The 14,941-nt window shown below is 33.4% G+C and overlaps 1 protein-coding gene across 5 annotated transcripts in view; it reads left to right on the plus strand.

The window, feature by feature from the left end:
* NBEA (neurobeachin) overlaps positions 1 to 14,941 on the plus strand; it is a 673,234-nt gene that overhangs the window by 127,815 nt on the left and 530,478 nt on the right. For 4 of the 5 annotated variants that reach the window (XM_049646794.1, XM_049646795.1, XM_049646797.1 and 1 more), the window contains 2 exons: positions 3,131 to 3,328; positions 3,960 to 4,093. In XM_049646794.1, the coding sequence (XP_049502751.1) occupies positions 3,131 to 3,328; positions 3,960 to 4,093 (332 nt within the window). Of the gene's footprint in view, positions 1 to 3,130; positions 3,329 to 3,959; positions 4,094 to 14,941 lie in introns of those variants that run through there. The other variant, XM_049646799.1, reaches the window with a different exon arrangement.

The following is a 14,941-nucleotide window of genomic DNA, read 5'->3' on the forward strand; positions in this document are numbered from 1 at the left end:
AATTCTCTAGCTGTCATTTTTTCCTGGAATTTCTTTTGAGGAGAATTCTTCGTTTTCATCATTTTGGCTAGTTTTCTGTCCCTTATGTGTTTTAATAGCTTATTACATGTCCTGCACCGGCGAGCACTACTATATTAAAAAGGGATCATACACTGTCCAGGGTCTGGCCCTTCAGGATGTGTTTTGGAGTCTCTCTCTTCAGAGAGAGAGAGAGAGGAAAATAAATAAGAAGGAGATATAGAGGAAGTATAAAAAGAATAGATTAAAAATGTTTGGTTAAACAAACCAACAACCAGAATAGAGAAGGGAAGAAAGAAGAGGAAGAAAGGGAAGGAAAAAAATATTACATATATGTTATATATAAAATAAGAGTTGACCAAGAATCAAATCAGAAAATGCAAAACTGCTAGACCAATATCTGAAGGTGCCTTGGAACTGGTGACTCTACTGGTCTGCAGGAGGGGCCATCTGGTTCTGTCATTGTCAATCTTGCTCTGGTAGATACTCAGCTACCAAGCAAAGAGGGGCATGGTTTGGTATAGGCGGGTCCAGCCTCCACAGTGGGCCTGTTTTCTGTTCTCTGAAGCCCCAACTTTTTGGTGATGGGGAGAAAAATATTGACACCCCAGTCTCTCCTCCCCAGACCAGATGACCCAAACCACTGTGTTCAGGCTATTCCCACAGTGCAGCACCTGCACGAGTGGCCTGTGTGTCCCGTTTGTCCCGTTCCACAGCTTCCTGTTCCTCCCAGGCACTTGGCTGGGATTCACACTGGCCCTGAATTTAAAGGATCCTGCTCCAATGCCCCAGTTCCAGTGTAGTGCCATTTTGCCCAGCCAGCAGACAGAGGGCCTCTGGCTGGTGGGTGTCTGCAGGATCTTTTGTCCGTGGAGCTGCTATATACCTTCTTACCACAGCACTCAAGGGAGATGACTGCTCTCTCTGACTGCCCTCTGAGCTAGCTACCCAGCCTGGGGCTGGCTCCTCCTCCCCATCAGGAGAGTGTACAGTGTGTCTGCTCCCAGTCCAGAGAAAGTCCTGCAACTCTGGATTGTGTTAGAAATTGGTTCTTTCTCCTTTTGTCCCGTTACCCAGTCTGTGGGTTTTCTCTTGTTCAAATACAATCCTACACTTCCACACCCTCTCTTTCTCTTCCTTTTGTCTATCCACAGAAGGGGATCCCTCTCCTCTCTGCCTGCACCATGTGTTTTATCTCTCCCAATTCATAATCACGCACCTATGGCCTACCAATTTGTCACCAAGGGCCCTTTGAGATGTTTCTGTCACTCTGTAGCCGAGATTCCTGAAATTCTAAGTCTCCTGACCTCAGTACTGCTGTGTTTGAGGGATAAGGGAACTTTGGGTCCCCCTACTTCTCCACCATGTTGACTCCTCTTAAAGAAGACTTTAAAAAAATATCTTTTTTTATTGTAATTGTCACCTATTCTTTAGTACAAGAGGGACTGAAATATAATCTTTATTTTAAACCAGAACATATTTTAAGCCCAACTGTTGCCTCTAGATTGGGAGGTGTGAATCTGTGAGTTATATAAACAGATTACATTTTAAATCTCTGGGGTGGCAGATAAAGTTCTGCATTCCATTTAATTGAGAAGAGAAAACAAGGTCTGATCCCAAATACTGCAATTGGGTTAGCTTATTTCTAATATCAAAATATGTAAATGTGCTTACATTTAAAGGACAAAAAGTATCATCCTTCCATAGCTACTTACGTACAAATTTTCATTTATTCATGCTGCTCTTCCCTTTGCATGTGCTTAATTCAATGGTTTGCATCCAGGTTCCAGTAAGGAAGGCTCTCTGGATACGAGTTTAGAAGTACAAAATGGGCTGAATTTGACCTGACATGTTTGGTCTGCCCAGTGTTTTTAAATATTTGCATTAAATTACAAATTAGGTGATTTTATATTTATGTAAAAGTCCAGAGTTCATGTTCCTTTTGAAAAATATTGAGGAACTGGCAACATGGTACAATAATTGACTTGAGCTGAACATTGAGGAACACTTTTAGACAGAACGTGTACTGCTGTAGTCTGAAGAAACCCCCCCTTGACCTGCTTCATTTATGCGTGTGTCTGTTCACCTCCTACAAGAATGTGAGTTTGGAACGTTTGGTTTAATCTTACTGTAACAGTAACCAATCGAGCCACATTGGTTAAATGATATCTTTGACACCAAATAAAGGTCTAGAGATAATTAGTGGTAGAGCCTAGATTATAATATAGGTCACTTCACTTTTAATCCATTGATACTGGTACCATCTATTCCAGATCTTAATTTTTCTAACATTCAGTTTTCATAGTTGTTAGGTTGAAAATAATAAAAATACTGATATCATGTAATTGTTGCAAAGGTGAAATATTACTTGTCATTGTCATTGTCAGGTTTATATCTGTAGCGAAATTTTAACCATTTCTACCAATACTTTTATTACAGCTAGTACATCTTTATTATTTCTGTATTCTGTATATAAAGTGGTGACACTTTATATATGCACAGTGTTTTAAAATATTTGCATTAAATTACAAATTTGCAAATAAAATATAAATTAAAATTCATATAGATATATGAACTTCTGGGTTTAACATGACTTTCTGATGCTTTTGTAGAGTGGTATTGTTATTCAATATGTTGCTATACTTAAGACCTAAATATTTCTACACATAAATATTCTTCATAGTCTTAAATGATATTCATTTTTCTATATGAGTAATTGATGTCCCAGGTACTGTATACTCATGTACATACTTGTGAATGTGTTAACAAGAAACATTAAATTTATGTCATGAAGTATTAAATCAAACTCCCTTTATATTTAATAACATCTGAATGTACATTTTTTTCTAATAAAATTATTTTGTAGATTATCAAAACAACAATAAAAATGAGAATATGAAGATCTGAGTGTGTTTATTAGCTTGCTGAGTACAGTTTAACTCCTAGAACTGAAGTGAGCTAACAAAATAATATAATACCATTGACTAATACCTGACACATGGAAGGGTCAAAACAAATTGTTTATTATCTTAAATACTTCTGTGCTTTAAGACTTTAGAGTTTTATTATGTTACATTTAAAAAGAGAATTTAATTTAGTTTTATTTTTTCAGAGTACCTTCAAATTTAAATCTGAGAGTGACATTCATTTGGCAGAACATCATAAACAGGTTCTGTATGATGGGAAACTTGCAAGTAGCATTGCATTTACATATAATGCTAAGGCCACTGATGCGCAGCTATGCCTGGAATCATCACCAAAGGAAAATGCATCAATTTTTGTGCATTCCCCACATGCCCTAATGCTCCAGGTAGGTGAATAGTAGCTTAGTTTCCATATTTTCATTAAGTATTAACAGTATTTTACGTATTAAATATTACCAACCTATAGGTCTACAGTTGGTATTTTTTTTTCATCTTCTAGTTCTTTGCATGACATTTTTGCCTTCTACCTTATTTTTTTATTTTAATTTTTTGGCAATATACTTTACCTTGGACTAGTCAGTCTTCTTAGTAGGGAATCTATCATTTCTGTTATCTTATCTGTTATATATCCTTTGGAAAAAAAATCGTTTGATTAGCTGAACAGATAGCTGTTAGACACAAAAATATACATTGCTTTAAGGATGTACTAATATAACTCCCCCACATAAAAATTACTTGAATGTCTTTAAATCTTCTGATGGTATTTCTTATTCTAAATTATTTTTCCATTTATAGCTTCATATTTCAGTATAAAAATCTCAACGTAAGTTCCAGATTTAAAGTGGTTGGCAAAGATATTTCAAGTTTTTATTTTATATATGTATCAAAAATTATATAACTGAGGGCTTTAAAAATGTCAATATTTTTGAAATTCTTTTTACGAAGTTATTTGGAACAAGGAAATAATGATAACTTATGCCTCAGAAATTTAATACACATTTTTGTTTTTGAACATAGGATGTGAAAGCTATAGTAACACATTCAATTCATAGTGCAATTCATTCAATTGGAGGGATTCAAGTGCTTTTTCCACTTTTTGCCCAACTGGACAATCGTCAGCTCAATGACAGTCAAGTGGAAACAACTGTCTGGTAAGTTTTCTTTGAATGTGTAATTTGTACACACTTAGATAATGCCTGACATCCTTGGTGCTGTGTAAATGTGTTGTAAAATTTGGTTTTTATCCCTGGCATGCTAATAAAAGCTCCTTTAGGACTAAGGCAGATACAAATTTACACATTATTAAGACTTGACACAATCATAAAGGAAGGACTTCCTTGATAATAAATGAAAACATCTTACTAGATGTAGCATAGTGATTATAATACAAGTTGAGGAAAAATGGTAGTCCCAACCTTATCCTTTGGAAATGCTTATGGTTTGGATCATCCATGAAATCCTGTCGGCTTTAAAAAAATTACTAGGGTAAAGTTTATTCTGAAGAATACTACTTGATAACAGTTATATAACTTACTTGTTAGTATTATCTTATAATGATATTATCATAAGACCAGCATAATATTAAAAGATATTAGCTTTCCTTTAAATACAGTTCCTGCATGAGAACCCAGATATACCCAAGGTATATCTGTGTTTATATAATTCAGTTATTTTCTGATTAGGTTGATTTTATGTGTAATTTTTTTAGTTTCCTTCCTTTTTATTAAACATACCTCATGCATAAAATTTTATATTTTTTATATTTAATTTTATATCTTAGAATCATTTATGTAAGTAGTTAAATGTGAGTTTTAAGAATGATTTTTACTGTGTACATTGCTATGTTTGGAGAATTTAAAGAGAAAATTGTATAGGTAAACATTCATTTTTACTCCAAAAGCAATATAGGAATGCTTCACTGGTATGTACACATATGTATGAAAGTCTTCCAATTTTGAATTGTTGGAAAACCTAGTGAATGAAGCAAACAAAGGTGGGAAAAATTTCAAGTCCGTTGAAGTGTAACATGATTTTCTCATATTTATTATCTAAATAAGTTATTAACAAAATTCTATTTTAATATTGCTAATAATATTATCCCTGTATTGAGACCATCTTTATGTAAAGTATAAATATGAATATAAATGTGACCTGTACATTTACAACACTGAGCTCCATGGGTCATGCTTTCTTTTATATCAGTGTAAAGGTTGAAGTCTTGAAGTTAAAAGGAATCTCGAGATCATACCCTGCTGTGATACTACTTTGCTACAAGATCTTAAGTAATTTCATTGGGCGGCATATCAGCCTAGTGGAAAAATAAAACTTTAAATTTCCATCCTGGATCTAAATTCAAAATGTTTTGCTCTTTATCATCCAAGTGAACCAGTATACATTGTAATCAGTAATTAAAAACTTAGTGCTATGAGAAGAAATTGGCAGAGGAAGTAGCCAGTAGAAAATTCCCATGTGTAATTTAAATATTCCTTATGAATTAATATTGTCCATAGTTATTCTAACCTGAAATGGAATTTGTTGCTTTGTGAATAAAATTAGAAAGATTATGGAGTTTGAAATGTTATAACTGAAACAAACTATCACAGTAATTTATGTTTACATGAATAGCTATTATAAAATCTTAGTGCTAAGATCATATGTTAACAGGTTATCTGGTCCATTCATCCAAGGCACATGGTTATTTTTCATTGCCTGTCTTCAAAACTCATTTTGATATTTACACTATATTTTGGTATCTTAAACTGTATTTATTTCATCATGGAGATAGAAGACAATGTAAACAGTCAGCATTCTGATTTTCATTTTTATTTGTTTTTAGTTCTTTTATGTCACTCATCTTAACTTTTCTCTGTAATAAATAACTTCAACTTTTGCAATGATATATATGTTCTTCTTAGTTTAAATCCAACAGAAAACATATAATAAGAAAAGTATCACTGTCCTCTTTAGTAATCATACATACCCAATTCCCAGCTACCCTGCAGTTAATTCAGTTATGTGCTATTTTGAATTCTTATCTAATACTTTTACATTAATTGTGTCCAAGCCCTTGATGTTTGAGGTTGGCTCTTTTGTGGACAACTGTATCTATCAGCAGTATAGTCTTTTGTTATTTAAAATTTTGAAAGGGGAGGCATTATAGATAAGTGTGCACATCAGTGATATAGTCTTTCAGTGATACAGTCTTTCTAACATTTAAAATGTTAAAGTTGTTAAATGGGACTTCTCCCTCTACTTGAAGAACATAGATTCTTAGCTGTAGGACAAGGGTTGGTAGAATTTCTTGTCTCCTGGCTATATCCTAAACTCATATAGATGAATGAGACCTTGAAATAGGTTATACCATCTTATTTTTAGTTATTATTGAATTATTCTAAATCAATGAGAATCTATTTAAAGTTTTTAAATTTCCAGAGAAAATTAGATACCCTCTTTTCTGAAAATCCGTTTGCATAATAAGCATATGCCAACAATTGTAATATTATCTAATTCTTAATTACTTTATGGAACAATTGAGCTAAGCTATAAAGTTAGTTACTTCTCTGTCTTCTGTGTTTCAAGCTGAAGTATTTAGTTTCCATGTACTTTCGTCTACTTAGCAGTCCATTTTTATGAAACTTTGTATTGTTTCTGCAAGCTTTACCTCTCTGTTGGCACTGTTACACTGTCCTTACAAATCTTGATGAGTTTTACTCTATATGAGAGGCTTTGTATGAAAATGATTTATTGACATAATTATCTTATTTTTTGGAGCCTTTAAAGGTAGGCTTTGTGAGAATTTTTGTGGCTTTGTTTTATCATGAAAGCTATGTATTATAGTTGTTATATGTGTGGACTTTAAAGTCAGACAGACTTGGGTTCAAATGCTGAGTTTACTGTATTATTAGTACACCTTTGTTAACAATTTTGTGCTTCAGCTTCCACCATTATAAAATGTAGTAATAATAGCTCATTGGATTCTTTAGATTCAATGTGATAAAATATATAGATCTATGTAGTAAACAGTACATGCTGGGTTTTGTTATCCTGATGACATTGGGCTAGGCGATCTGTAAGATTATCTCTAATACTACAGTTTCATATTTAAAAAATGATATATTATTAATCTTGGAAGTTGGTTGTTATAATACAGGCTGTATTACTTTGTATTTGAACTTCTTTCTACCAGTGATATAGTATTTACAATAGAGAATTACTGAAGTAATGAAGTAGGACTTATATTTTGAACTTTAGTTGTAGTGATGAAAACTGGTTTTGAACTATCCATTTTCTAGATATAGTGGCTTAAATAGAGGATGTGTTAACTCAAGTTTTGAAGCCAAACACCAAGTCAAAGAAAGCCTGGAAGGGTTTAAGATGAGTTTTCTTTAACTAGTTTTTGGATTTTGTATAGCTGCCCCTTTAGTATTTAAATCTCCAGGAATAACACTTCCTATCGCCTTCTCTTTTAACATGTAATTTTAGCTTTTATTATGGCACAAAAAAATTAACCAACAAAATGAATAGATAATATTCAATAGATAATAATTCAATAATATTGTTGAATTGAGTTAAATAGCTTGTGGCAACACAAACAGTATATTTGATGTTACCTGTTTTTGAATAAGTAAATTAGGCCAATATGTAATTACCATTGTGATTTCATTCTATTCATAATGATTCTCAAGCACTGTGATCACCTTGATTAATTCTGTCAAGTGATCAAAACTATTTGGATGTTTTGTCATTTCTCAGGAACTAATACTATTTTGCATTGGATGCGTCAATCTTAGTCCAGTGAATATTGAAAGCAATGACTAAACAAATTGCCTTCCATTAGACATTTAATAGTCAATAACTTAAAGAATAAATAAATGATTAACAAATTATTTCAAGAAAGTATAACTCCAATCTTGAAGTAATCATATTTTTTTATTTTATATCTAAGAATGACTCAATACATTAGAAATTTCATTTTCCTTTGATTTGGATGATCAGATACATTGACTGTACATGACATTCTTTCTCATTTGGCCCAGCCTCCTTTTTTCAAGAACATATGTTATTAAATTCTGTAGGTGATATAAAACATCTTCCTTATTGTGTGTTGTGGGAAGAATTTGCTTTGGAAAAATGTTTTCTAGTGCAAGGTATAAATAGACTTTCGTATATCAAGCAACTAAAAATACACTAAGGAAGAAATTCTCATTAGAGACAGTGTGATGCAATAAGCAGGACTTCCTTTGGTGTCAGACAGATTAAGACTCACACCAGTGTTGTGTTATGTACTTTCTGATTTTAGGTGACGGGTTGTCCAAGGATGTGTAGTACTAGTTGTACATGGCATGTACTGAGTACTTAACTGTGTGCCAGCGTCTGTGTGTTATCTCACTTACTACTTTTCTGCTGCTGAGGGAGAGAAAAACCGAGTAACTTCCTCAAGGCACGAGATTGAAGTGGCAGATTAGGACCTGGATCCGAATCCTGAAAGCCTGATTCCAGAGCCCTCCCTCTAAACCAATGTGGGCAACTCTGAGAATCACTTTTGCCAGCTGTGGTATGATTTTCATAATGCCCACTTTATCTGAGTATAACATGAACTAAACTAAGATAGTTCGTCTTGAAGTATCTACCATATTATCTGGCACATAATAGGCATTGAATGTGTTTTCTCTCTTTCCTCTAGTAAATACTAGATCACTATTGATGTGATATAATTTTGTATGACTAAATTTTATTTTTAATGCGATTTTAATTCTGAAAAATTTTATAAGCTAAAATTCAATTTCAAGTGATAGTTTCAGTGAATTCTTTTAAGTATATAAATATTTTTTCTGAGAAAAGTGTTCTTTTTGATTTTAGTTATGATATAAGCTGTTTGGTAGACTGCTTGATGGAATATAAGATATAAAAAAGATTTAGAGAATCCCATAAGGCATTTATGTCTGTGACCTATCAGTAAGAATCTTCTTGTAATGTGAATGTTAAGAACTCATCAATTTGTTTAGTGAATTTAAATGAAGGTTTTTTTTCTTAAAATGTATCTTGCTCATCAGTTCTTCCAATGATTATCTTGAATTTTATAGTCCCCTTAATAATTAAGAATTTCCCTTAATTAAAAATTTCATTGTAAATTCCTGACTAGCGCTATTGTCATATGTAAACCAACAAAGTTGCCTGGAAATTGCAGTATTTCAGTCACTTACTTAGCTCAACAGATTTTTTCCTTAGACTTTGAAGTGACATAAAAGACCTTTTTCCAATCACATTTTCTGGTGTAAGTTGAGGGAAAGTTACCTACTATACAATGTCAAAATTCTTTTAAATACTTTTAACCCAGCTGACAAATAAATGAAAAGGGATTGGTTTAGGTAGGCAAAATAAGTGAGACATCTGTTTATAATGATTATCTCTTTTGTGAAGGTTATTGTACATATGTATAGAATATAGTATTTTGGTTTCCACGAGTACTTAGATATTTTAAAATACATACCTACCAATTATATTCCCTTTATATTTTTTGGAAAGAATGTATGTCTGTCACAGTTAGTATATACATACATACATATATATATATATATATATATATATATATATATATATATATATTTGCTAGTTTGCCTTATTTTAGTTTACTAAATTATTAATGAAAAACTCTTTGAAGTAAAATAGACACAACGTGTATTTGGGTCAGTATTACTACTATTAGAGGAGAAAAAAGCAGATAATTATTTAGTGAGATTTAGCTAAAGTAAAATGGAATTTATATTGCATTTACTGTGAAAATGAATTTTTAAGGATTAAAAATAAAATACATTAAGTATTCTGCCTAAAACATAGGGAAATTATAATTTAATGTTCAAATAGCCTCCTTTTGTCAGACAAGTCCTTTTTACTCTGTGGAGTCTTTACAGGAGATACCTAATAATAAAACTTCTAGTACATGTAGCAATTTAATAAATTTGTCAGCTGTCAACAACAAAGGATATTTTGTTTTACTCTTGATTTATGATTTATGATTCATTGACTTTTCACATAAGCTGGTGTCTTAATAGTCCATTTTAAAGTGTTTTTTTACAATGAGTGATTACTTTTTCATAATAATTCTTTCATGAAAAGTTTCTTTTAAATCTAGTGAAATCCATTTTTAATGCTATGTTACTTTGTGCTATTTCAGTGTGTAGCACATAATTTGCTCTGGAAAAGGCAAGGCTTCTGCTGTATCTTTGACCCCCCCAAAAAAGGATAGTTGTTTTGTCAAAGGGATAACTACAAATTATTTGTTGCAGAAATTTTGACAACATGAGCACATCTTCAGTGAATTATTGCGTTAATTTTCCTTTAGTTTGTATATCCACATCCTTTCTCCTTTGATATTTCAGTCTTGTAACAATTTTGTTATTTTTCACATGAAATAGAATTTATTTCCTTTAACTTTCCTTTTACATTCTTTTTGAAAGTAAGAAAAATTGCTTCATTCATTTTGATTGTATGGTAATCATAGAATCTAAAACTAAAATAGATATTATTTGCTTTTATAAAAACTATTGCCATATGCTAGGCTGTTCACCTTCAGAAGCCCACATTTCTTTTTTTCTTTCTCTTTCTTTCTCTTCTTTCTTTTTCTTTCTTTTCTTTCTTTCTTTCTTTCTTTCTTTCTTTCTTTCTTTCTTTCAAATGTTTATTTATTTTGAAAGAGGGAGCTCTCACATGAGCTGGGGAGGGGCGGTGAGAAAGGGAGAGAGAGGATCTCTGCACTGTCAGTGCAGAACCCGATACAGGCTCAGTCTCATGAACCATGAGATCATGACTTAAGCCGAAATCAAGAGGTGGACCGTTAACTCACTGAGCCACCCAGGTGCCCCAGAAGCCCCTATTTTCTAATGAAAAGTGGGTATAATACTAAGGTTCTTCCCAATGTTGAGGCTCTTTTCCCTTGCTCTTCCCTGGATGTGATGACCATTATGTCATATTTAAGAAAAGAATTAATCTGTAAGAAAAGAATCTTTTCGTCTGAATTGAATCTTTAAGAATTAGTAAGTCATCATCAGGAGGTTCTAGTCAACTTAGTATTGTAATTTTATTTACTTTTATGTTATTTTGTTTCTGGGTCCCTGATCTTATTACCTAGGCTGATAACTCCCTAAGCTTTTTTTCTAGCTGTCTTCTGTTTAGGCTCATATACCCAAACTCTGTAGAAGGTATCTCAAACTTAACATGCCCTAAATAAAAACTACAGATCTTCTTCTTTGCACAATTTTTATTACTTTTGAAATTCTTTTTATTTAGAAATTTTAAAATTATTTTTAATTTTTTTAAAGACTTCCATTTTTTAGGAGAAGTTTTAGGTTTACAATAAAATCAAGAAGATACAGAGATTTCCCGTATACTCCCTTTCCCCCACATAATATACCCTCCCCCTTAATCAACATCACTCATCAGAATGACACATGTTTTACCAAGGATAACACTAAATTGTTTCAATGTAATGACCCAAAGTCTGCAGTTTATCTTAGAATTCACTCTTGGTGTTATACGTTCTACAGGCTTAGGAAAAATGTGATAACAGTGTATCCATAATTACAATACCATACCAAGTACTTTCACTTCCCTGAAAATTCTTTGTGCTCCACTTAGTCATCCTCTTCCTTCTCATACCCACCCCTTGGAAACCACTGGTCTTTTCATCATCTTCATATTTTTTGTGTTTTCCACAATGTCGTAGTTGAAATCATACAGTATGCAACCTTTTCAGATTGTCTTTTTTCACTTGGTAATATACAATGAGGATCCCTTCATGTCTTTTCATGGCTTGATAGTTCATTTCTTTTTAGCTCTGAATGTATATATTCCTTTGTCTGTATATACCACAGCTTATGAACCCATTCACCTACTGAAGGACATCCTGGTTGTTTCCAAATTTTGACAATTACGACTGAAGCTGCTGTAAACCTTGTGCAGGTTTTTGTATGGATATAACTTTTCACCTTCTTTGGGTAGATACCAAGGAGCATGGTTGCTGGTTCATATGATGAAAGTATGTTTATTTCTGTAAGAAACCTCTAAATTGTCTTCCAAAGTGGGCATGCCATTTTTTGCATTCCACCAGAAATGCATGAGAATTCCTGCTGCTCCATAGCCTCACTGGCACTTGGTGTCGGTGGTCTGGAACTTGGCTATTTTAGTAGGTATGTAGTGGTGCTTCATTGCTGTTTCCTTTTGCATTTACCTGATGACACGATATGGGGCATCTTTTCATAGCTTCATTTTTCATCTATATCTGCTTCATTGAGGTGTCTGTTAAGGTCTTTGGTTCATATTTTAATCAGGTTGTTTGTTTTCTTATTCAGTTTTTTTAAAGATTTATTTTTTAGAGGGAGAGAGAGAGAGAGAGAGAGAGAGGGAGAAAGTGAAAGTAGAGGTGGTACAGAGAGAGAGGAAAGGGTGAGAGAGAGAGAATACCAAGCAGGCTCTGCACCATCAGTGCAGAACCCAATGCGAGGCTCAAACCCACAAACTGTGAAAGCATGACCTGAGCTGAAGCCAGATGCTCAACTGACTGAGCCCCCAGGCACCCTCTTACAGTTCAGTTTTAAGAGTCCTTTTTATTCTTTGGATAACAGGTTTTTGGGGTTTATTTTTGTTTTTTGTTTTTTGTTTGTTTGTTTGTTTGTTTGTTTTTATCAGGTGTATCTTTTGCAAATATTTTCTCCCGGTCTGTGGCTTGTCTTTTAATTCCCTTGCTATTACCTTTCTAGGAGAAGATTTTAATTTTAATGAAGTCAAAGTTATCAATTATTTCTTAATGGATTTGTCTTTGGTATTATATCTAAAAAGTCATCACCATACTCAAGGTCATCCATGTTTTTTCTTATGTTATCTTCTAGGAGTTTTTTGTTTTGCATTTTACATTTAGGTCTGTGACCCATTTTGAGTAAATTTTTGTGAAAGGTGTAAGGTGTATTTCTTGATGGGTAGTTGGTCAGTTTTTCCAGCATAATTTGTTGAAGGTACTGTCTTTGCTCCATTGTATTACCTTTGTTCATTTGCCAAAGATCAGTTGACTATATTTATATGTGTCCATTTATGGGATCTCTATTCTGTTTCATTGATCTATTTTTTATTCTGTCCCCAATACCACACTGTCTTGATTACTATAGTTTTATAGTAAGTCTTGAAGTTAGTAGTGTCAGCACTCTAACTTTATTCTTTAATACTTTCTTGACTATTTTTTGCCTCTCTGTATAAACTTTAGAATACATTGTCAATATCCATAAAATAATTTACTGGATTTTTGACTAGTATTCCACTGAACCTATAGATCCATTTGGGAAGAACAGACATGTTGACAGTATTTCTTCCTCCTATTCATGTACATGGAATATCTCTCCACTTATTTAGTTCATTTTTTATTTCAATTTGGAGAGTTTAATTTTTATTATATAGATCTTATTTATATACTGTTAGATTTAGATACATAAGTATTTGATTTCTGGGGGGTGCTAATGTAAATGGTACTAAAATTTTAATTTCAGATTCCACTTGTTCATTGTTGGTTTGTAGGAAAACAGTTTGACTTTTTTATATTAACCTTGTATCCTGCAAGCTTGCTTTAATTGCTTATTAGTTCCAAGAGTTTTTTTGTGGATTTTTTTCAGATTTTCTACACAGTCATGCCACCTGCAAACAAAGACACTTTAATGTCTCCCTTCCCAATTTGTATGTATGATGTGGAAAAGAAGTGGTGAGATGGGACATTTTGCCTTGTGTCTCATCTTAGTGGGAAAGCTTTAGTTTTTCATCATTAAGTATGATGTTAGCTGTAGAGTTTTTTTTAATTTTTTTTAATGTTTGTTTATTTTTGAGAAGAGACAGAATGTGAGCAGGGGAGGGGCAGAGAGAGAGGGAGACACAGAATCCAAAGCAGGCGCCAGGCCCTGAGCTGTCAGCACCCAGCCCGATGCAGGGATCGAACTCACAAACCGCAGATCATGACCTGAAGTTGGACACTTAACCAACTCCCACCTAGGCGCCCCTTAGTTGTAGGTTTTTTATAGATAATCTTTATCCAGTTGAGAAAGTTCCTAGTTTACTGAGAGTTTTTATCATGAATCGTTGTTGAATTATGACAGATGCTTCTTCTGCATCTTTTGATATGAGCATGTCATTTTTCTTTTTTAGCCTATTGATGTGACGGATTATATTTGATTTTTGAATCTTGAACTAGCCTTGCGTACTTTGGATAAATCCCACTTGGTTGTGGTGTTGTGTAATTCTTTTTGTACTTTTTTGGATATAATTTGCTAATATCTGATTGAGGATTTTTGCATATATGTTCATGGGAGACATTGGTCTGTAGTTTTCTTAAAACATCTTTGTCTGGGGGCGCCTGGGTGTCTTGGTCGGTTAAGCGTCCGACTTCGGCTCAGGTCATGATCTCACGGTCCGTGAGTTCGAGCCCCGCGTCGGGCTCTGTGCTGACAGTTCAGAGCCTGGAGCCTGTTTCGGATTCTGTGTCTCTCTCTCTCTCTGCTCCTCCCCTGTTCATGCTCTGTCTCTCTCTGTCTCAAAAAAATAAATAAACGTTAAAAAAAAATTAAAAAAAAATATCTTTGGTTTTAGTATTAGAGTGATGCTTAGGAAGTAGTTCTTCTGTTTCAACTCTCTGAAAGACATTCTAGACAATTGGTATAATTTCTTCCCATTTAGAGTGTTTGGTAGAATTTACTCTAGTGATCCCATTTGAGCCTGGTGCTTTCTGTTTTAGAAAATTAATTGTTGAGTCAGTTTCTTTAATAGATACAAGTGTGTTCAGAATGTTTATTCCTTTCTGTGTGAGATTTGACAGCTTGTGCCTTTCAAGTAGCTGGTCTTTTTCATTAGGTTATCAAATCTATGGGCATAGAATTGTTCCTAGTGTTCCTTTTTATTCTTTTAATTTCCATAGGATCTGTAGTTACATCCCTTCTTTCATTTCTGACATTAGTATTATTTTCTGTCCT

This window comes from Panthera uncia (genome assembly GCF_023721935.1).
Source record: "Panthera uncia isolate 11264 chromosome A1 unlocalized genomic scaffold, Puncia_PCG_1.0 HiC_scaffold_16, whole genome shotgun sequence".
NCBI lineage: Eukaryota > Metazoa > Chordata > Mammalia > Carnivora > Felidae > Panthera > Panthera uncia.